Source organism: Rhinoraja longicauda, chromosome 38, assembly GCF_053455715.1.
Source record: "Rhinoraja longicauda isolate Sanriku21f chromosome 38, sRhiLon1.1, whole genome shotgun sequence".
In the NCBI taxonomy this organism is placed as follows: Eukaryota; Metazoa; Chordata; class Chondrichthyes; order Rajiformes; family Arhynchobatidae; genus Rhinoraja; species Rhinoraja longicauda.
In genome coordinates, this window is record NC_135990.1 from 10,151,391 (window position 1) to 10,175,626 (window position 24,236).

The 24,236-nt window shown below is 46.8% G+C and overlaps 1 protein-coding gene across 1 annotated transcript in view; it reads right to left on the minus strand.

Moving 5' to 3' along the window:
* man2a2 (mannosidase, alpha, class 2A, member 2) overlaps positions 1 to 24,236 on the minus strand; it is a 69,044-nt gene that overhangs the window by 28,518 nt on the left and 16,290 nt on the right. The window contains exons 2-10 of the mRNA XM_078430001.1: positions 23,006 to 23,260; positions 15,537 to 15,681; positions 13,539 to 13,710; positions 12,344 to 12,471; positions 9,623 to 9,796; positions 7,881 to 8,067; positions 4,822 to 4,999; positions 3,658 to 3,860; positions 2,472 to 2,654 (exon numbers count right to left, since the gene is read on the minus strand). Of these exons, the coding sequence (XP_078286127.1) occupies positions 2,472 to 2,654; positions 3,658 to 3,860; positions 4,822 to 4,999; positions 7,881 to 8,067; positions 9,623 to 9,796; positions 12,344 to 12,471; positions 13,539 to 13,710; positions 15,537 to 15,681; positions 23,006 to 23,260 (1,625 nt within the window). The remainder of the gene's footprint in view (positions 1 to 2,471; positions 2,655 to 3,657; positions 3,861 to 4,821; positions 5,000 to 7,880; positions 8,068 to 9,622; positions 9,797 to 12,343; positions 12,472 to 13,538; positions 13,711 to 15,536; positions 15,682 to 23,005; positions 23,261 to 24,236) is intronic.

The window sequence follows — 24,236 nt, forward strand, 5'->3', positions numbered from 1 at the left end:
TACAAACCTGTACATCTTTAGAGCGTGGGTGGAAACTGAAGATCTCGGAGAAAACCCACGCAGGTCACAGGGAGAACGTACAAACTCCGTACAGACAGCATCCGTAGTTGGGATCGAACCCGGGTCTCCGGCACTGCAAGGCAGCAACTCTACCGCTGCGCCACTGAGAACTTGTGCTAACTCAGAGTAAACTACGACAATAAGATTTTATTGGTCTTTATAAACCAGGCCACCTGCTGTCCGGATCAACAATAGGACCATTGGTAACACTTTGGTTTTACTTCTATAACTGCACACCATGTCCCTTATCTGGGACTGTGAATAGAAATGTCTGTAAATTCGGCTCCGGACCTGGTGGGCCGAAGGGCCTGTTTCCACGCTGTATCTCTAAACCAGGGGCCACAGTTTAAGAATAAGGGGTAGGCCATTTAGAACGGAGATGAGGAAAAACATTTTCAGTCAGAGAGTTATAAATCTGTGGAATTCTCTGCCTCAGAAGGCAGTGGAGGCCAATTCTCTGAATGCATTCAAGAGAGAGCTAGATAGAGCTGTTAAGGATAGCGGAGTCAGGGGGTATGGGGAGAAGGCAGGAACGGGGTACTGATTGAGAATGATCAGCCATGATCACATTGAATGGTGGTGCTGGCTCGAAAGGCCGAATGTCCTCCTCCTGCACCTATTGTCTAAATGAAAGCAACCTGGGAGGATTATCATATCATATCATATCATATATATACAGCCGGAAACAGGCCTTTTCGGCCCACCAAGTCCATGCCGCCCAGTGATCCCCGTATATTAACACTATCCTACACCCACTAGGGACAATTTTTACAGCCAATTAACCTACATACCTGTACGTCTTTGGAGTGTGGGAGGAAACCGAAGATCTCGGAGAAAACCCACGCAGGTCACGGGGAGAACGTACAAACTCCTTACAGTGCAACACCCGTAGTCAGGATCGAACCTGAGTCTCCGGCGCTGCATTCGCTGTAAAGCAGCAACTCTACCGCTGCGCTACCGTGCCTAATGGTGTCGTGTTCGTATTCAGTTTCAGAGACACCAAACCTGACCGCTCGTGCTTCGTGCCAGGCTGATAGGAACAATGTGCGTTCGCGGTGGTGTGACTTTCTTCCAAACTAGTATTATCTGATATTGCACTACAGGTCCACCACCGATTTTGCGACACCCTTGGTTCCAGAGCCTTGCTGTATGATCTGTTTTGCCCGACCAACAGAGATCACGGCCTTGGGGGGGGGGGGGGGGCCGAGATACCGGCCCGCAAAGTCAGCCGTGGTAGTTGGCTGTGGTAGTCGGGAGTTTCATAGCCCCGGCCACAGGGGACAGATTTGACTCGCTGATAGGCTGCAGAAGTTCCGATGAGCTTGAGATCGGCCGCCTCATGCGGCCTAAGCGCCACATTTTTGGGGGTAAAGATGCTCCTCGACTTACGATGCGGTTATGTTCCGATAAACCCATCGTAAATCGAAAATACCGTAAGTCGAAAATGCATTTCACACACCTTACCTACTGAACATCATAGCCACCCCTAACCTACCCAACATCATAGCCTATCCTAGCCTAACTTAAACGTGCTCAAAACACTTACATTAGCCTACACTGTATCCAAACTGGCAACACGGTACACTGTAGTGTTTCGGTTGTTTACACGCGTGATGGCACGGCTGACTGGGAGCTGCGGCTCGCTGCCGTTGCCCGGCATCACGAGAGAGCATCGTGCCGCGTATCGCTAGCCCGTGAAACGATCAACATTCCAAATTTGAAGCACGGTTTCCACTGAATGTGGATCGCTTTCGCACCATCGTAAAGCCGAAATATCGTAAGTCGAAGCATCGTAAGTCAAGGAGCACATGTACTTCTGGCAGGGATTTCAAGAGCTCTCTGGTAAATTTGTCCCATTTAAAGGAGGTGCCAATAGACAATAGGTGCAGGATTAGGCAATTCGGCCCTTCGAGCCAGCACAGCCATTCAATGTGATCATGACTGATCATTCTCAATCAGTACCCCATTCCTGCCTTCTCCCCATACCCCCTGACTCCGCTATACTTAAGAGCTCTATCTAGCTCTCTCTTGAATGCATTCAGAGAATTGGCCTCCACTGCCTACTGAGGCAGAGAATTCCACAGATTTACAACTCTCTGACTGAAAAAGTTTTTCCTCATCTCCGTTCTAAATGGTCTACCCCTTATTCTTAAACTATGGCCCCTGGTTCTGGACTCCCCCAACATTGGGAACATGTTTCCTGACTCTAACGTGTCCAACCCCTTAATAATCTTATATGTTTCTTCTAAATTCCAGTGTATACAAGCCTATTCGCTCCAGTTTTTCAACGTACGCAGTCCCGCCATTCCGGGAATTAACGTAGTGCCGGACCACTAGTTGCTGGAAAATCGACGGTGGACGTGTATTTGGAAATTTTAGTCTGGTTAAGAGCAGCTCCCAGCAGCATGTACCTGAGTCCGTAGTCAACAACCACTACTTCTTTTGAGGTGCCGGTAATGGCGTCGTGATGTTGGAACAAGCCGACGTTCCTCCGAGCTTCTGTTAAAAAGTGATAATCGGAAACTGGGTACTTAACGTCCACACCAAAGCGTCGGGCATGAGTCAGGGCGAGGCTGTACAGGATCTCAGCTGCTCTGCAATAAAACAACAGGGTTTACAGAAGGCTGACACAGCTGTTTATCAATAATACTAATACACACCCCACTACTGGTTATCAAACATTTACAGGTGGAAATCATTCAGTTCAACACTTATGCCTACAGTCCTGTGCTGTTGCTCATTAAAAGTAGAGTTTGACTTTCCACTCTCTGTATCTCTCACTGTTGCTCATCTTTCCTGTCTATTTGTTTTATTTTTCTTACTCTGTAACATCTTTAAAGTGGGGTGGCACAGTGGCGCAGCAGTAGAGTTGCTGCCTTACATAGAAACACAGAAAATAGGGGCAGGAGTAGGCCTTTCGAGCCAGCACCACCATTCAATCTGATCATGGCTGATCATCCTAAATCAGTACGCTGTCCCTGCATTCTCCCCATGTCCCTTGATTCCTTTAGCCCGAAGAGCTATGTCTAGAAAACATCCAGTGAATTGGACTCCACTGGCTTCTGTGGCAGAGTATTCCGCAGATTCACAACTCTCTTACAGTGCCGGAGATCCGGGTTCGATCCTGACTACGGGTGCGATCCTGACTACAGGTGCTGTCTGTACAGAGTTTGTACGTTCTCCCCGTGACCTGTGTGGGTGTTCTCCAGGATCTCCGGTTTCCTCCCACACTCCAAAGATGTACAGGTTTGTTGGTTAATTGGTTTAGTAAAATTGTAAATTGTTCCTGGTGTGTATAGGATAGTGCTAGTGTGTGGGGATTGCTGGTAGGCATGGATTCAGTGTGACAAAGGGCCTGTTTCTGCACTGTATTGCGAAACTAAACGAATCTATTTCTACTTTGGTGGTAATTGTTTTTTGGGGCACTGATTTAGGATGATCAGCCATGATCAGATTGAATGGCGGTGTTGGCTCTCAGGGCCTCCTCCCGCACCTATTGTCTATGTTTCTATGTTAACTTTCTCATTCCTTCTCAGCAGGCAACAGGAAAGCTCCAAGCGGGCGAGTGCTTGCAGATGCCAAGTGGATGCTCCTTACCTGAGGTGTGACTCCAGCACACGGTCCAGGTTCTTGTAGAAAGGTCTCGAGGTAAAATACCCACTCCAATAATGGTCCTCGCGATCGGCATAGGTGAAGAAGTCACCGCTGAGGACAGGGTAGGATGGAGGTTTGCTGCCAGGGCTGACGCCATTCATCGTGTAAACCGCATCAAAGTATTCGGACAGGGTCCCAAATTGTATCTGGAAATAAACAACATTCAAGGCATGGTTCCTCCCAAAAACGTTCCTTCATAGTTTTCCCCAATCTCTAAATTAGATTTCCAACCTCAAGCTATATATTTTTTTGAGGCGGCACAATAGCTCAGCGATAACGTTGCTGCCTTACAGCGCCAGGGATCACGGGTTCCATCCTGACCACAGAGTTTGTACGTTCTCCCTGTGACTATGTGGGTTTTCTCCGGGTGCTCCAGTTTCCTCCCACACTCCAAAGACGTTCAGGTTTGAAGGTTAATTGGCACCTGTAAATTCTAAATTCGATAGTGCGATGGCGTGATCGCTTGTCGGTACGGACTCAACGGACTCAATGGGGCAAAAGGCCTGTTCCCACACTGTATGTCTGAAGTCCATTGGGGCTGTCTTGTGCTTTTCCCAGAGACCATAATACATCACGAGCACTGTAGACTTACAACAGCGCAGGCCATCATGGCTGAGTTCAATTTGACCTCATCTAGTGCCAAATGCTCCCAGGTGTCTCCTCCACTAGCAACCGGCAGACCGAAGACTGGACCCAGAGACACACTGTTGCCCCAGCCTCTACCCTGGCCAATGTAGAAACAAGGAACCGCAGATGCTGGTTCACAAAAAGAAAACGGCACAAAGTGCTGGAGTAACTTGGCAGGTCAGACAGCATCTCTGGAGAACATGGACAGGTGACGTTCGGGGTCGGGACCCTTCTTCAGATTGACCAATCAGTCTGAAAAAAGGTGTTGACCTGAGACGTCACCTATCCATGCTCTCCAGAGCATGGAACTGACCCTGGTTACTCCAGCGCTCTGGAGTCTTCTCTACCTGGCCAATTAGCTTAGTGCAAGATAGTGGTTTAGAAATCTTGCTGCTTGATATGGCTGAGAACTGGATACTTTGGAACTGGAGACTGGAACCAATGGAGTATGCAAACCCGCCATCCACATGGGACACTTACTTGCACATGGAGCTCTGGGTGGGAGTTCATGTAGTTGAAAAGCTTCTCATAATTCTGGAACTGCTGGTCCCACTCCAGCGCTTTGTCGTAACGGAAGTCATCGCCAAGAGGAATCAGAACAACTTTGCTTTTGTACAGTTTGGACTTTTTCCGGTATTGGTCCAAAAGTAAATTTGCCCTGAAAGAGGAGAAACAGATGCATGGAAACAGAATCAAACAGGTGTGTGGAGGGGGGGGGGGGGGGGGGGGGGAGGAGGAGAAGGCATGAACAGCCCTAGTATCACCAGAGATAAATAAATCGGTTTAGATCAGTCATTCACCTCAATATTCATAGAGAAATGGAAATTAGACATCTGATTAAGACCAGACATTAATAAAAGTGGGGATATCAAATCTTTCCAAATAAATCAATGAAGTCAATTACATTGCACACATTTCCTGTCAACTTTTCACAGTATAAATTCCTGTCTAGGTTTATAATGGAAACAACTCATGTAAACACGCCAAGCTATAATTAAACTTCTGCTAGCAGAAGTGTCCTAATCAAACCAATGGTCAGGAAAACAAGGTGAACACATTTAGATTGGCAGTTCCTAATGTGAATGTGAATATAAAATTTATTAATGTAAATATAAATATATAAAGGCAAAACTGCATGCCAACACTTTGTTCCATGATCTGCCAAGAGCCAGCTCCTGATTTTGAAACATCCCCACTTGATATTTTTTTGTGCCGTGCAGTATCCTCACCAATCTAAGTTGCATCTTCTCAAAAGCTACAACTTCCTATACTACAAAGCCAAGTGTGAGACCAACAACACAACACCAAAGATAGACACAAAATGCTGGAGTAACCAGGGGCCACAGTTTAAGAATAAGGGGTAGGCCATTTAGAACGGAGATACGTAAAAACTTTTTCACTCAGTGAGTTGAAATCTGTGGAATTCTCTGCCTCAGAAGGCAGTGGAGGCCGATTCTCTGGATGCTTTCAAGAGAGAGTTAGATAGAATCTAGTGATAGCGGAGACAGGGGGTATGGGGAGAGGGCAGGAATGGGGTACTGATTGTGGATGATCAGTCATGATCACATTGAATGGCGGTGCTGGCTCGAAGGGCCGAATGGCCTACTCCTGCACCTATTGTCTATTGTCCAACGCAGCAGGACAGGCAGCATCTCTGGAGAGAAGAAATGGATGACATTTCGGGTCGAGAACATTCTTCAGACTTAAGGGTCTGGAAAAGGGTCTCGACCCGAAATGTCGCCCGTTCCTTCTCTCCAGAGATGCTGCCTGTCAAGCTGAGTTACTCCAGCATTTTGTGTCAATCTTTGGTCGAAACCAGCATCTGCAGCTCCTTCAAACACACCACCATTCTAGATTCCTTGCATGCAGACTTGGGAGATGGACGTACATCGTATGAAACACAACATTAAAACAAAATTATTAACACAACAGATAGACCTATACATCATCGCATCGGTCCCAGCTCATCTGTGTGAAGTTAATCAATTTTGACTTGGAAGGCAGAGCTTTAGCCTGGGATTCAATGCTTCAGGGCAGTGTTAAATGGATAAAAAGGTCAGATGTCTGCTTGGATTCTCGAAGTAAAACCTCACCTAAATGCAATCTGACCACCATCAATTTAAATCCAATTCCATCACTTCCGATTTTCCCCCACTGAATGCACGTGCGGAATAATTGAATAAAAATATTTGCTATGCTGCTGACATATTGATTCATTGGCTCATAAGTTCTTGGGGCAGAATTAGGCCATTCAACCTATAAAGTCTATTCCGCCATTCAATCATGGCTGATCTAGCTTTCCCTCTCAACCCGATTCTCCGGCCATCACCCCGTAACCCCTGACACCCGTACTAATATTGACATAGATCAAGGGGACATGTGGAGCAATACTAAGCAGGTCATCCTGACCAGGTCACCATGGTACTGGCCTGATGTTCAATAAATACGTGACATGAAATCAACACAAACAGTCGGGTCTCATCGGGAGGAGGTCAGACAATCAAGCTCAATCTCGGTTGGCACGGTGGCGCAGCGGTAGAGTTGCTGCATTACAGCGCTGGGATGCTGTCTGCACGGAGTTTGTACGCTCTCCCCGTGACCTGCGTGGGCTTTCTCTGAGATTTTCGGTTTCCTCCCACTCTCCAAAGACACACAGGTTTGTAGGTTAATTGGCTTGGTAACCGTGAAACAATTATCCCGAGTGTGTGTAGGGGATCGCTGGTCGGTGAGGACCCGGTGGGCTGAAGGGCGCTGCATCTCTAAACTAAACTCTGGTCAACGTTCGCCAATGATCACGGCTGGAAACTGTGAAAGGTCAGCACAAGATGAACTTGCGCACTCAATTAGGAATTCATTATCACTCCTTCATGACATCCAACCAGACCGTGAAAAATTGCCAGGACTTTTCCTACCATTCGCCCTGCCGCCAAGAACTGATGCTAGCAGCCATGATGGATTGAAAACACAACCATTAGAAAGGGGTTTGTGTCTATCTTCGATTTAAACCAGCATCTAAAGTTCCTTCATACACATTAAAAAGGGTTAGTTTAGTTTAGTTTAGAGATACAGCGCAGATACAGGCCCTTCGGCCCACCGGGTCCGCGCCAACCTGCGATCCCCGCGTATTAACACTATCCTATGCACTGTATGTCTGAAGTCCAATTTTACATTTACCAATTAACCTACGTACCTGTACGTCTTTGGAATGCGGTAGGAAACTGAAGATCTCGGAGAAAACCCACGCAGGTCACGGGGAGAACGTACAAACTCCCTACAGACAGCACCCGTAGTCGGGATTGAACTCGGGTCTCCGGTGCTGCATTCGCTGTAAGGCAGCAACTCTACCGCTGCGCCAGGCAGGTTGGCTGGCGAAGGTTTAAATTAAGAGTATCGTTTACTCAGCCAAATTCCAACTTTATTTCATGAGCCGAGAGAGAGAGAGAGAGAGAGAGAGGGGGAGAGAGAGAGAGAGAGAGAGAAAGAGAGAACCTAATAAGAGTAAACCGGAACCCAAAGCAGTCCCTGAGATCAGCTCCTACCTCTCTGCCACACTGGCATCATTTATCACTTTCGGTGGGATTTTCCAAGGACAGCTGATACGTCCTCCGGGGAGGCGACGGAAGTCAAACTGGCAGCAGATCTTGGGGTCAGGCCCACAGGTATGAGGAACGTCGTAACTGTAGAAGGGCATCAGTTGACAGAAAATGTCCGTGCTTGAGTCAGTGTCTAGAAAAAAATGAGAGCGGGGGGAGGAAGCACAATTTTCACTCAGAGAGTTGTAAATCGATGGAATTCTCTGCCTCAGAAGGCAGTGGAGGCCAATTCTCTGAATGCTTTCAAGAGAGAGTTAGATAGAGCTCTTAAAGATAGCGGAGTCAAGAGATATGGGGAGAAGGAAGGAACGGGGTACTGATTGTGGATGATCAGCCATGATCACAGTGAATGGCGGTGCTGGCTCGAAGGGCCGAATGGCCTACTCCTGCACCTATTGTCTATTGTATTGAGTTTGGAAGATCATGTTGCAGTTATATAAGACGTTGGTGAGGCCGCATTTAGGGTATTGTGTTCAGTTTTGAGCACCATGTTATAGGAAAGATGTTGTCAGGCTAGAAAGCGTGCAAAGAAGATTTACATGGAAGCTACCAGGACTCGAGGGCATGAGCTAAAGGGAGAGGTTGAGCAGGCCAGATCTCTATTCCTTGGGAGTGCAGGAAGATGAGGGGTGATCTTATGGAGGTGAACAGAATCATGAGATTAATAGATCGGGTAAATGTACAGAGTCTCTTGCTCAGAGTAGGGGAATTGAGAACCAGAGGACATAGGTTAAAGGTGAGAGGGGGGGGGGGGAGATTTAATAGGAACCGGAGGGGTAATATTTTTATACAAAGGATGTATGGAATGAGCTGCTGGAGGAGGTAGTTGAAGCAGGTACTATCGCAACGTTTAAAAAGCACTTAGACAGGCACATGGATAGGATAGGATAGGTTTAATAGGATATGGGCCAAACGCAGACAGGTGGGACATGTGTATCAGCGTGGGCAAGTTGGGCCGAAGGGCCTGTTTCCAATGCGGTATGACTCTAATACCTCATCATCAATATCAAATTCTTCAACTTTAGGTAACTCCCTTCTTTTTCTGTCCGTACTGCCATTTACACCTGTCATCGTTTTGGATTTGTTTCCCTCTTTTTTACTAGAATGGTTAACAAAGCATTGCACAGAGAAGCATAATGTACCTCTCGATTTATTCACAAAATGCTGGAGTAACTCAGCAGGTCAGGCAGCATCTCGGGAGAGAAGGAATGGGTGACGTTTCGGGTCGAGACCCTTCTTCAGACTGATGTCAGGGGGGCGGGACAAAGGAAGGATATAGGTGGAGACAGGAAGATAGAGGGAGATCTGGGAAGGGAAGGGAGGGACAGAGGGACTATCTAAAGTTGGAGAAGTCGACGTTCATACCACTGGGCTGCAAACGAGAAAGCTTAATGTACCTCTAACTGCTACGTTAAGGCTCAACCTCTCCCTTTAGTTATTCTCGTTGTTCTACTTATCGCTCCCCCACGTTACCTACCGAATACTAACGGCAAAGTCGCCACTGGAAAGTACTGGAACCAGGGGACGAAGGGCCTCAGTCCCGATGCATTAACTGTTTCTCGTTTCACAGATGCTGCCTGACCTGCTGAGTTTTTAATCACCATTTTCTGTTGTTATTTCAACATTAGTGCATTTATTTCCGGCGTTTCAAATTCACAGGATTGAATTACAGAGTTGCTCCCACCTACCCCAGGTCTGCCTCCACATGAACTCCAGACTTTTGGTGGCTGCAAAGTGTTTTTTGATGGAGTAGTGTACTCGTTGGATGAGCATGCTGGTCAAGTTGGAGCGTTTAAGCAGATAGGACATGGTTGAGCTGTGTCCAAAAGGATCGATCGCCCATCCTGATCGCGGGATCACTCCTGCCAATCCAACATATAGGAACTCACGATATGTATACACATCAAATCAACGACAGTGTTAAATAATACAGGACTTAGTAAGAGTAATTCATTCCATGCTCTATGCACACGAAAAGGATAAAATACCTCTAACAACATTTTAACACTCCCAAATAGAAAGAGTTTAAGGTAAAAATCCAGCTTCAATCGATGGGAATTTAGTTTGGATTTCCAGAAGTACTTTAAGAAGTTTTGTTGCCTTCCATCACAGTGAGGGGGTGTTTGGAGTCACTGTGATGGATGTTTGTGTTGGGGTCGTGTGTCCTGTGTTCTTTTCTTTTTTGTTGTGTTCTGTGACTGCTGTAATTTCGTTCGGTACCTCGGTACCGAATGACAATAAAGTTCTGTAAATTCTGTAAAAGAATCAGACAACTCCTCTCCTTCCAGTCTAACCACCACAAAATGAATGAACTCCTCTGCTCTAGGGCTCACTACGGTTCTAATAATTCAATTTACATTTGCTCACATGAATCGTAGAAATGAAAGGGCAGGCACGGTGGCACAGCGGTAGAGTTGCTGCCTTAGAGTGAATGCAGCGCCGGAGACCCGGGTTCGATCCCGACTACGGGTGCTGTCTGTACGGAGTTTTTAGGTTCTCCCCGTGTCCTGCGTGGGTTTTCTCTGAGATCTTCGGTTTCCTCCCACACTCCAAAGACGTACAGGTATGTAGGTTAATTGGCTTGGTAAATATATATTTTTAATTGTCCCTAGTGGGTGTAGGATAGTGTTAATGCGCGGGGATCGCTGGTCGACGCGGACCTGGTGGGCCGAAATGGCCTGTTTCCGCGCTGTATCTCTAAACTAAACTGAGTGAAATTGGGCATTTTTTTACTGTGCACGCTCAGAAGCATAGTTAAAATTTTATAATGAAAAATTCATTTACAGCATCATGTACACTTTCTGAGCATGCTGAAAACCATGACAGCCACTGTAATAGCTTTCAAGCAGCTGTGGGTCGCACAACAGCCATTTTGTGTGCTACAAGCTCCCACAGACTGTAGCTGGAAAATGACCAGCTAATCAGCTTGCGAGATGTAATTGAGAGATAAGTGTCGTCCAGTAGAAAAAAGATATGTCTCTGGCTCTTGTTCAGAATTGTGTAATGGGACCCCTTTGCGACGAGATCCAATTCACGGTCTCAGTTTAACATTCATCCGAAAGGCAACACCTCCAACAGTGCAGCACTCTCTCACTGAGTGGAAGAATGGGTTGGATGGATCTGCTCAAGTCCAGGCACCTGATCTCACAACATCCTCCTCACAGCAACTGTGCCTAGACTGGCACTTCAAGGGAATCTTGGGGGTCCAGGACTCTTGGGTCGGAAAGGTTTTAATCTCTGCAGTGCTGTAATACTCCAGTCAGTTTTACTTTGGATGGTCTTAAGCTTCTTCGGAGTGATGTCAACTGCAGTTATCCAGTCCGCAGAGTAATGTTTCATCATCCGAAGATATGAGGAGCATGTGGGAATTATGCAAGGTGATCGCACTTTGTGTGATCCCACAGTTTCCAACCCTTGTGCATCATTCCCAGGAATGTTTGATGGAACAGCACGTAAGGAGATTTACCCCGCATCAATAGAAACAAGGAGCTGCAGGTGCTGGTTTATACTGAAGACTGACACAAAGTGTTAGAGTAACTTCGTGGGCCAGGCAGCATCTCTGGAGAAAAAGGATGGGTGACGTTTCAGGTCGGGACCCTTTTCCAGTCTGAAGAAGAGTCCTGACCTGAAATGTCACCCATGCTTTTTCTCTAGAGACCTGCTGAGTTACTCCGGCACTTTGGGTCTATCGTTACTCTGCATCAATCCCACGCTGACTTGCCTTGGAAGTGTTTGATGCAACAGTGTAGAGGAAGCTCTACAGTGTAAAGAGTTGGTCTGCTGAGTTCCTCCATCAATTTGCTTTTGGCTCAAGAATTGCAGCCCAGGTCTCAGCTACACTCTGTATCAGACGTGCTCTGGCAGTATCTGTGGGTTGTATCATGACAGGATTTGATAGGACACTGTGGAGGAAGCGTTACTCTATGTGAATGGAAAACATCTTCTCATAAGTAGATATGAGGGGGGGGTCACGGTGGAGCAGCAGTAGAGTTGCTGCCTTACAGCGAATGCAGCGCCGGAGACCCAGGTTCCATCCCGACTACGGGTGCTGTCTGTATGTTCTCCTGTGTGCTTGGGTTTTCTCCGAGATCTTCGGTTTCCTCCCATACTCCAAAGACGTACAGGTTTGTAGGCTAATTGGCTTGGTAAATGTAAAAATTGTCCCTTGTGGGTATAGGATAGTGTTAATGTGTGGGGATCACTGGCCGGCGCGAACCCGGTGGGCCTGTTTCCGCGCTGTAACTCTAAACTAAACTAAAGTAGTTTGTAATTGACAGTGGTAACACCTATTTCAGGATTCAGATTCTGCAGGTTTGACAAGAAATAAAAATCCGCATCTCAATACAATTCCTCAGATCCTGAGAAGCATTTGTGCATCAAATTCATGGTTGGCCAATGTAGATAGTCACCAATATTTTTCTCCAGCCATTGATGTCCTTCGATCAGCTGATCAACCATTGCAAAGTAGTGAGAGTTAGCTTCATCTGTCATGACCCAGCCTCCAGTCACAAACTCCAACTGACCATCAGCTGCCAGCCTGGCGACCCAAACAAACAGAGGAAATGGCAATAAATCAAAAGCTGCACAAAGTCAACTGAAGGACAGACGCACAGAACAAGTGAAGTGAACTCATGCTTCCCGACACGGAAATTAATTCTCTGGATAAAGCAGCATCGACATCCAATAATTAATTAATTTTTGCTACAATTGGTTTCTGGCACAGGGCCAAATAACAAGAGTCATAGTGTTGTACAGCTTGGAAACAGGCCCATCGGCCCAACTTTCCACATCGACCACCATGTCTCATCTACACTAGTCCCATCTGCCTGTGTTTGGCCCATATCCCTCCAAACCTATCCTATCCACGTACCTGCCTAATTGTTTCTTAAACGTTGCAATATTACCTGCCTCAACTACCTCCTCCTGCAGCTCGTTCCATGTACCCACCACCCTTTGTGTAAAAAAGTTACCCCTCGGGTTCCCATTAACTCTTTCCCCCCTCACCGTAAAACGATGTCCTCTGGTTCTCGATTCCACAGAGTCCTCGATTCTGCTGTGAGGTGAGGCTATGCGGAATGATCTGATCAGTCTTAGCCACTTCTCCCAGAATGGTCACAAAGACAATGAGAAGTCAGAGAGGCTAACCCATCCCGTCTCTGCCGACAAACAGCCTAACTTGGTCGGATGACTGACTACAGTGCGAGAGGGTGACTGGGACCTGTGCCCAACACAAGGCCACACATTCAACAGGGAAAAGCTCCTGCTCCTACAGGGCGGCACGGTGGCGCAGCGGTAGAGTTGCTGCTTTACAGCGAATGCAGCGCCGGAGACTCAGGTTCGATCCTGACTACGGGTGCTGCACTGTAAGGAGTTTGTACGTTCTCCCCGTGACCTGCGTGGGTTTTCTCCGAGATCTTCGGTTTCCTCCCACACTCCAAAGACGTACAGGTATGTAGGTTAATTGGCTGGGTAAATGTAAAAATTGTCCCTAGTAGGTGTAGGATAGTGTTAATGTACGGGGATCGCTGGGCGGCACGGACTTGGAGGGCTGAAAAGGCCTGTTTCCGGCTGTATATATATGATATGATATGATATGATACATACCGACGGACAGCTGCCCTTTTCTGAGCATCAATGTTGTCCCACCACTTGGAGAAAAAGGAGATCTCTGCCCAAATGAAGCGTCGCTTTGGGTCCTCCTGGAGCTTCATCAGCATGTTGTTCAGGATATGCTGCGTCTGGTCAAAGTAGTATTTGTCAAATGTCTTAATCCATCCTGTGGAAGAGAATCAGATCACAACTTTCAGGGCACCAATGTGTAGCTGTAGCATGTTATTTTTAAATATCTCTCAGAAACGATTAGTAGTAAATTACATGCAGAAATGAAACTGTGTAGGTGGGTGAGGGTGGCAACCCATGGCCTGATCATGCAACGGGCAATCAGATGGACAATATTCTCGCCACTCACAGGTCAGCTCCCTGGGGGTAGGAGGGAAGCCAATGTTGTTTCTTTGTTTATGAATGGAAATAGGGATGATCCTGGAAATGAGTCACACATCAGTAGAAGGGAAGCTACTGGAGAGGAACCATAGGGATGGGATTCACTCGCTTTTGGAAGAGAATAGACTAATTAGGGACAGTTCGTGTGGTTTTTGTCCAGGGAAGATGATGTTTTACAATAGATATTTATTTCACAAAATGCTGGAGTAACTCAGCAGGTCAGGCAGCATCTCAGGAGAGAAGGAATGGGTGACGTTTCGGGTCAGACTGAAGAAGTGCCTCGACCCGAAACGTCACCCATTCCTTCTCTCCTGAGATGCTGCCTGACCTGCTGAGTTACTCCAGCATTTTGTGAAATAAATACCTTCGATTTGTACCAGCATCTGCAGTTATTTTCTTACACTCTTTTTACAATAGACACAAAAAGCTGGAAACTCAGCGGGTCAGACAGCATCTCTAGAGAAAAGGAATAGGTAACATTTCGGGTTGAGACCCTTCAATCTTGATTGAGTTTACTGAGGAGGTGACCAATGTGATCCATGAGGGTAGGGTGTGGATGTTGCCTACGTGGTCTTTAGTGTGGCATTTGACAAGATCCCTCAGGTAGGCTAATCTAGAAGTTTAAGATGCATGGGGTCAAAGGTGACTTGGCAGTTTGGATTCAGGATTGGTGTACCCATGGGATACAGAGGGTAATAGGGCAAGGATGTCATCGTGGTTGGAGGTCTGTGACCAGTGGTATTTCGCAGGGATCTGTACTGGAACTTCTGATGTTTGTGATATACACCGATGAGCCAAAACATTATGACGTGATGAGCCAAAACATTATGACCACCTGCCTAATATGCTGTTGGTCCTCCGTGTGCAGCCCCATAAGCAGCAGGGTACGATGCACTGTGTATTGTGACACATTCCTCCCGTGACCACCATTAACATTTTCTGTGACTTGCGCCACAGTCGACCTTCTGTCGGTTCGGACCAGATGGGATAGCCTTCGTTGCCCTCGCGCATCGATGAGCCTTGGGCACCCAACACCCTGTCGCCGGTTTGTCCCTCCTCGGACCACTGTCGGTAGGTACTCACCACTGCTGACCGGGAGCACCCCACAAGCCTTGCCATTTCAGAGATGCTCTGACCCAGTCGTCTGTCCATAACAATTTGGCCCTTGTCAAAGTCGCTCAGGTCTTTACTCCTGCCCATTTCTCCTGCATCCAACATGTCAACTTCAAGAACTGAGTGTTCACTTGCTGCCTAATATATCCCACCCCTTGACAGGTGCCATTGTAACAAGATAATCAATGTTATTCACTTCACCTGTCAGTGGTCATAATGTTTTGGCTCATCGGTGTAAATCAGCAACATGGATGAAAATGTCAATGAGTCAGTTAATAAGTTTGTGCATGGTGTGGTTGCAAAAAGTGAACGAGGCTGTCGGAGGATACAAGATTAAATCTATCAGTTATAGATACCTGGGACAAACGACAATTTGTACAAACAGCCGGCATTAGCATTTAAAAAAATAGATAGTAACACAAACAAATATCACCATTGTTATTTCATCACAAAATACATTTGAGACAACTCTCGAAGCTTCTCTCTCACCTGGGTCATTGTGGGAATGGGGCACCACAAACACCTGTAATGGTTCTTTGTCCCACTCGTGCTGATCATAGGAGATCTCAAAGCCCTGCTTCCAAGCCCCGCCATCCAGGTTATCAAACTTCAGGACTGAATAAACATCCAGCATCTGCAGAGTGAGAGAAGCAGACAAGTACCGAGACTGCACCGAGCCTGAAATGACTAAATCGACAGTGAGCAACTGCTCAGTGACCCAGGGCACGTAGTCAGACAGCGTTCAAACAGGCCCTTCGACCCAACCTGCCCACACTGACCAACAGGTCCCATCCACACGTCCCACCTGTCTGCTTTTGGCCCATATCCCTCGAAACCTATCCTATCCACATACCTGTGCTAATGTTTCTTAAACGTTGCAATAGTACCTGCCCCAACGATCTCCTCTGGTAGCTCGTTCCATACACCTACCACCCTTTGTGTAAAGAGGTTACCCCTCAGTTTCCGATTAAATCTCCCCCCCCCCTCACCTTAAACCTATGTCCTCTGGTTCTCAATGTGTAGGAAAGAACTGCTGATGCTGGTTTAAATCAAAGGTGGACACAAAATGCTGGAGTAACTCATGCATGAGGAGATTTTGTGTCATCTACTGCTTCTCAATTCCACCACTCTGGGGTAAGAGGTGCGTTTACCCAATCTATTCCACATGATTTTGTACATTTCAAAAAGATCACCCCTCATCCTCCTGCGTTCCAAGGAATAGAGTTCCTGCCTGCTCAACGTCTCCCAATAGCTCAGGCCCTCGAGTCCTGGCAACATTCTAGTTAATCTTCTCTTTCGGAAATTCTAACATGGGAGAGGGAGCATGAGGAAGCCAAAAATGCAGACAAAACCCAGGCGACCACATGTTCCTGTATCTTTTCATCTGCTCATGCCCCAAACAAGTTGCAGGATCAGGTAACCGATTGAAGGTGCCAGAGGTTATGGGGAGAAGGCAGGAGAATGGGGTTAGGAGGGAGAGATAGATCAGCCATGATTGAATGGCGGAGTAGACTTGATTGGCCGAATGGCCTAATTCTAGTCCTATTCCTTATGACTTATTCCTTATGACTTAATTTAATTTTAAGTATTCCCCCATGAGACAATTTGATTCGGAACACAAACAGCATCCAGAAGGAAATGCGATGAGCAATTTAAAATGAAAGCTTCAAGTTCTGAAATGTCTGCTTCCCAAAGGATATATTCACTGTAGACTGAGCATTACATTAATAATAATATATTCCTTTATTCGTCCCACACCAGGGAAATTGACAGTGTTACAGCAGCAAAGTGGATAACAAGAGAGCAAGAGATCATTCATTATAAATAAAAGTAAAGACAAAGATAAATTGTCATCAGTTTACTGTGTGTTCTTAGCTGTTATTGTTGACTCGTCTGCTGGGAGCAGTGCTGGTTGTGCAGCCTCACAGCAGTGGGAAGGAAGGACCTCCTATATCTCTCCTTCACACACTTGGGGTGAAGGAGTCTGTCACTGAAGGAGCTACTCAGTGCAGTGACAGTGTCCTGCATGGGGTGGGAGTCGTTGTCCAGCTGCGATGTTAGCTTTGCCATCATTCTCCTCTCTCCCACCACCTGCACTGAGTCGAGGGGGCAACCCAGGACAGAGCTGGCCTTCCTGACCAGCTTGTCGAGTCTCTTCCCTTCCGCCGCTGAGATGCTGCTGCTCCAGCAGACCACTCCATAGAAGATGGCTGATGCAACCACCGTGTTGTAGAAGGTCCTTAGGAGTGCCCCCTGCACTCCAAAGGACCCGAGTCTCTTTAGCAGATAAAGTCTGCTCTGGCCCTTTCTGTACAGCGCATTGGTGTTTTAATCTCAAGTTTGCCTTATCTCGTACATCACACATGCTCAAAGCCACAAGAAAATGGTAGACGTAAAAAGAACCTTCAGCATGGGAACCATGTCAGATGCAGACCCCATCAAGGGTGGTTCAGAAACTTCAGCGTTGTCACGACACTGGAGACTATATTTCAACTCATCAAGTCAAATCAATCAGAGCCATTCCTCAGCCTTTTCCTCAAAGCCGCTGCAAATTTAGAAGCCCATTATACCTAGTAAACGTGTAGTATTGATTGCAATTATTTCAGATGCTCTTGTTTTAACCTACTTGATAAACACAATGAGCAAAGCTGTCGAGTAAATCTAGATGAGTTCCAATGTCCAGAATTTCATGCACAGAAATTCAATCTCACAAAACCTGTACCCCTGGAAAAAACAGAACAAATTCACCCACCAGATTGTCGCAAGTGGAGCAAGTCGTAGAGTAGGAGGGCAGGAGAAATCACAGGGGAGCCTCTGAAGAAGGGTCTGGACCCGAAACGTCACCCATTCCTTCTCTCCCGAGATGCTGCCTGACCTGCTGAGTTACTCCAGCATTTTGTGAATAAATACCCAAGATTGTCGCAAGTGATCTACAAGCGCTAAAGAACATGGAGGGGGGTTGGGGGGGATTTGTCCATCGACTTTAATGATCTTTGACCTTCATTTTCATGCTCCATTGCATACCCCCTGATTTTTTTTAATATCTAGAAATGTATTGGTTCTGCTCAAAATGCAAGCAATGATTAAACCACCACAGCCTCCTAATATTTACCACCCTTTGAGTAAAGAATTTTCTCCTCACTACAATCCTAAACAATACAATACAATATATCTTTATTGTCATTGTACAGGGGTACAACGAGATTGGGAATGCGCCTCCCATACGATGCAATAAATTAATTAGCTAGTCAGTATTAATTTAAACAACCCAATGAAACAAATTAGAACAGTTTTAAAACAGAATAAAGTGCCGGTTCGCTGTGCGATGTGACCATCCGGCTCAGCAGGACCGGTTCATAGCAGCTGTGGCCCTGGGGATGAAGCTGTTCCTGAGTCTGGAGGTGCGGGCGTAGAAGGCCTTGTATCGTCTGCCCGATGGTAGAAGTTCGAACAGACTGTTGCATGGGTGTAAAGAGTCTTTGAGGATGCTGGTGGCTTTTCTGAGGCGTCGTGTGTTGTAGATGCCCTCCAAGGCTGGTAGCTGTGTTCCGATGGTCCTCTGAGCCAGCCGAACTCTTATTTTGTGATCTGAATCCAAACTCCAGGCACCTCAGCCAGAGAAACATCCCGCTAAATATACTCCGTCAAGCCCTGGAAGGGCCTCGTTTATTTCCAGCGAGTTTCTTTATTCTTCCAAACTTCAGGGAAAAGGGTCAACCCTGCTCAATCCCTCCTCGTGTGACAGAACAGCCAGCATGGGAACCAACCAGACACATTTTGTACAGTATTGAATTGATTAAATTTTATTAGCCAAATATGTATACATACAAGGCATTTGCCTTGGTGCTTTGCTCGCAAGTAACAACACGATATACAGTAGACAATTAAAAATAAAACATTATAATTTAAACATGTGAAGAATGAAATAAAATACCAGAGCACAAGGAGGCTACAGATTTTTGGCTGTTGAGTAGAGCTGCTGCTCGTGAAAAAAAGCTGTTTTTATGTCTGGCTGTGGCTGCTTTGACAGTCCGGAGTCATCTTCCCGAGGGAAGTGCTTCAAAGAGTTTGTGGCCAGGGTGAGAGGGGTCAGAGATGATCTTGCCCACTCGCTTCCTGACCCTTGCAGTGTACAGTTCGTCAATGGGGGGAAGGTTGCAGCCAACAATCTTCTCGGCTGATTGAACGATGCGCTGCAGCCTCCGGATGTCGTGCTTGGTGGCTGAGCCAAACCAGACCAGAGAAGGTGAGGACTGGCTCTATGATGGCAGTATAAAATTGGACCATGATTGCCTGTGGCAGATTGTGTTTTCTCAGCTGCCGCAGGAAGTTCATCCTCTGTTGGGCCATTTTGACTGTGGAGTCGATGGTGGCCCCCCATTTAAGGTCACTGGAGACGATGGTTCCAAGGAACTTAAATGACTCCTTAGATGGGACTGTGGTGTTGTTGATGGTGAGTGGGGGGAGGGGAGGGGGAGCTCTCCTAAAGTCGACAACCAATTCCACCGTCTTAAGAGCATTGAGCTCCAGGTTGTTGCGATGGCACCAGGACACCAGATATGTCACTTCCCATCTGTAGGTAGATTCTTCCCCATCCTGGATCAGTCCAATCAGGGGTGTGTTGTCCGCCAACTTGAGAAACATAGAAAATATAGAGAATAGGTGCAGGAGGAGGCCATTTGGCCCTTCGAGCCAGCACCGAAGCTTGACAGAGGAGTCTGTGGAGGTGCAGTCGTTGGTGTAGAGAGAGTAAAGGAGAGGGGAGAGTACGCAGCCTTGCGGTGCTCCTATGCTGAGGGTCTGCGGGTCCGAGATGTGCTTTCCCAGCCTCACATGCTGCTTCCTGTCTGTCAGGAAGTTGATGATCCACTGACAGAGGAGTTCAGGCACAGTCAGCTGGGAGAGTTTGGAGTGTAGTAGCTCTGGCATAATGGTGCTGAACGCAGAGCTAAAATCCACAAACAAAATCCTTGCATAGGTCCACTGGCAGTCTAGGTGCTGGAGGATGAAATGCAGGCCTCGGTTGACTGCGTCACCCACTGATCTATTTGCCCCGTATGCAAACTTCAGGGGGTCCAGCAAGGGGTTTGTGATATTTTTCTGGTGGGCCAGCACAAGTCTTTCAAGGGTCTTCATGATTACAGAAGTCAGTGCGACAGGCCCGTAGTCAATATGACCAGTAATCCTTGGCTTTTTGGGTAAGGGAACAATAGTGGAGACTTTGAAGCAGGCAGGGACAGTGCAGGTTTGCAGGGGTCGATTGAAAATGTCTGTGTCGACTGGTGCCAGTTGTTCGGCACAGAGCTTGAGGGTAGAGTATTCCCTCGGTTGCAAGAATACCCCACTTTGGAAAGAAGACCAAAACTGTTGACAATACTCTGAGTATTATGTCACCTAAACCCGATATAACTGCAGTTAACTTAACTTCACTTGTGAACTCCTATTTACTTCTAATAAAGGCTTACTGTTTGCTTCCTACCTGTCTGCGGCACCTGTGCATGAAAATGCTTGGGTCTCCAGGGACATAGAGGCATAAAGTCTTACAAGTTAGAAGCAGGCCCTTCAGCCCAACTTGTCCACACCGGCCAACATGTCCCATCTACACTAGTCCCACCTGCCTGCATTTGGCCCATATCCCTGTCCCATCCATAAACCTGCCTAAATGTTTCTTAAATGTTGCGATAGTCCCTGCCTCAACTACCTTCTCCGGCAGCTGGTTCCAAACCCTTTGTGTGAAAAAACATCAGCATTTCTCATCTCCTAGTACAAGTCCACCATCCATTTTCAGGAACCCTTTCCGGACTATCCATTTTACAGGACTAACAGAGGTTATGGCATCTCAGAGGAGTCTAACGCCACCAGAACAGTCCGTCTAGGGTCCAAGATACCGGCACGTAAAATCGGCCTCTGAAGTCGGCTATGGAAATGGATCTGTTGGCTCCAGCCGGGCCGGAGTTCCACAGCCCTGGCCGCAGGGTGCAAATTCGACCCGCCGATCAGAAGTCAACATCGGCCTCCTCATCATCACCATCTCCATCTAAAGCAGCACGATGCATGACCTTGGATTGCAGGGAAGGGGGTGGGGAGGGTAGAGAGTGTCATGTTCTCATGAAATCACTGTTGCTGTACCTCTGAGTGATAGAGGTGGCAGGGTAGATCATGGTGTTATTGATCCCATGGCTTTTTCTTGCATTAGCAAATTTGCAGGTCAACCCACACTCTGATCAATAGTTGAGGAACATCAGCCTGAATTGATTCTTTGCTGATTTAAACAATGCATGATGCGATTTGAATTTGCATCTAGAATTTACCTTTTTTCTTACTTTTACCGCCACAGATCTCTGGCGTGAAAACAACCCTTTAACACCATCCTCTGTCTCAAACATTTCAACCCAATTTTGCATCCATTCGGGTGGTTCACCCTGGGCCCCGTGGGATCTAACCTTCCATGTTGGCTTACTACACCGTGCCTTGTCAAAACCTTGCTAAAGTCCACACAGCCACTGTCCAACGCACCGTTCTCAATGTTGTTGGGTATCTCTTCATATACTAATTCAATCCTTGGCAAGTATGCGTGTCGGAAGGAACTGCAGATACCAGTTTAAACCGTAGACACAAAACGTTCATGTTAATAAGTCACAGAACCAGAATTAGACAATAGACAATGGGTGCAGGAGTAGGCCATTCGGCCCTTCGAGCCAGCACCACCATTCAATGTGATCATGGCCATTCGCCTCATCGAGTCAACTCCACCTACTTCAATCATGGCTGATCTATCTTTCCCTCTCAACCCAATTCTCCTGCCCTCTACCTGCAACCTTTGACGCCCTTATTAATCAAGAACCTATCAATCCCCACTTTAAAAATACCCAATGACGACCTCCATAGCCGTCTGTGGCAATGAATTCCAGATTCACCACCCTATGTGTGCTGCTGGAGTAACTCAGCGGGTCAGGCAGCATCTCTGGAGAAAAGGAATAGGTGACGTTTCGGGTCGAGACCCTTCTTCAGACTGAGAGTCAGGGGAAGGGGAAACAAAGCGATAAGCGGCCTGACCTGCTGAGATACTCCAGCTTTTTGTGTCTACTTTTGAAACTAGGAATCAGCCTGGCTCTCTACCGGGCTGCTTCCAATGGTGGAGTAGTGTAGCTTAGGCACAAGGCCTGCTGTTCAATGGGGAGTTTTGATTTCTGGACAAACGTCGCAGCGCTGAGCTGTGCAGTAGGCCCACTGAGAAAAGGAAAACTATCAGAGATGGACGGCAGGACAACATTTAAAATGCATGACCTTTTTTCTACTATTGGCTTTCAAAGGTAATGGGAGATCTTTTACACCTAATGAGAACAAATTTACATTTATGTAGCAGCTCTTTATCATCAAAGTGCTTGTAACTAATGCACTTAAATAGACAAATACAACAGCACGCAGGGAATGGAGGGATGTGGATTATGTGCCGGCAGATAAGAGTTGGTCTTGGCTTTATGTTCGGCACAAGCATTGTGGGCCTGAGAGCTTGTTCTTGTGCTTTATCGTTCAATGTAACATCAAAGGCTCACAAGTTGTACTAATAATCTGTTTTGGTGAGGAATAAATATTGGCCAGGAAAATATTCAAATTATGCCATAAGGTTTTTATATGTTTTAAGAGACAGGGAGGATTATTTTGCCCCATTTGCAAGGTGGCAACCTTCTCAGATTACATCGCCAAATCCTCAAGTAAAATGGCAGCAGTGGTGCTGTGGAATCCAAAAATATTACAAAAGCTGGATAAAAAATTGTAATCACATTAACGTTGTTTGTTTTATATTAATCCGGTCTTCTCTACTGTTCAAATAAGAGTCTTACAATCTCATGAACAAAGCTTTGGTCGAAGGAGCGAGTGTGTCACTGATCCATACAGATTAAAAACAGATTTAACGCAACCACAATATGTCAGACTAGTGTTCCATACTTCCCTACCTGCAGGTCTGGTTTTTGTTCCTTATTCCCAGGGGCAACCTGGCAATCCTGGGGAAAGACCGAGAGGAAGGTTTGGTGATTGTCAGTCGGTACAAGCCAGGAGCCGTTTGCTTGGAAGGTGAGCAGACCCGGGTGGGTGTCTGCATTCTCAGTGAGTTCCAGCACAGAGTCCTTGATGTGGCTGATTATTTGGTGATTTTCCTCCAAAAGCTGCTCCAACTGCTCGATGCGGTTCTGCAGCACAGAGATCTGATTCTACATTGGAGAAACAGAGGAACAAGTGAGGGCCAATAGACAATAGGTGCAGGAGGAGGCCATTCAGCCCTTCGGTACGCGGTTGGCATTGATGGCACTGCCCTGAGCTGGTTCGCTTCGTACCTCAAAGATAGGAGTTTCGCCATCAACATAGGCAGTTATTCCTCTGCTCCAGCTAGCCTCTCCTGCGGAGTTCCACAAGGCTCAATCCTAGGCCCCATTCTCTTTTCTCTATACATGCTCCCCCTTGGCCAAATCATTCAAAGGCACGGCATTTCTTTCCACTGCTATGCCGATGACACTCAGCTTTACCTCCCCCTGAAACCCAACAACCAGTCAAATTTAAACAGCCTCTCACACTGCCTTGAGGACATAAAATGTTGGATGGCACAGAACTTCCTCCAATTAAATGAGAGCAAGTCTGAGGTCATCCTATTCGGCCCCCCCGACTCCATCAAATTGATAACAGGCAGTCTTGGAAGCCTATCCTGCCTAGTCAAACCGCATGTCAAAAACCTCGGCATGATATTTGACTCTGCATTAAAATTTGATAAGCAAGTCAACGCTGTGGTAAAAGCCAGCTTCTTCCAACTTCGAACCATAGCTAAAATCAAACCTTTCCTCAAATTCGACGACACAGAAAAAATCATTCACGCTTTCATTTCCTCCCGCCTAGACTACTGCAACTCCCTATACACTGGGATCAGCCAATCTTCCCTGTCCCGCCTGCAACTGGTCCAAAACGCCGCAGCGAGACTCCTGACGGGTACCCGTAAAAGGGACCACATCACCCCGATTCTGGCCTCTCTCCACTGGCTCCCTGTACGGTACAGAATCAACTTCAAGCTCCTCCTATTCACGTATAAAGCCCTAAATGGACACTCCCCCCCCTACATCAAAAATCTTCTAACCCCCCTCTCTAACTCCAGGTCCCTCAGATCGGCCGACTTGGGGCTATTCACTATCCCACGGTCTA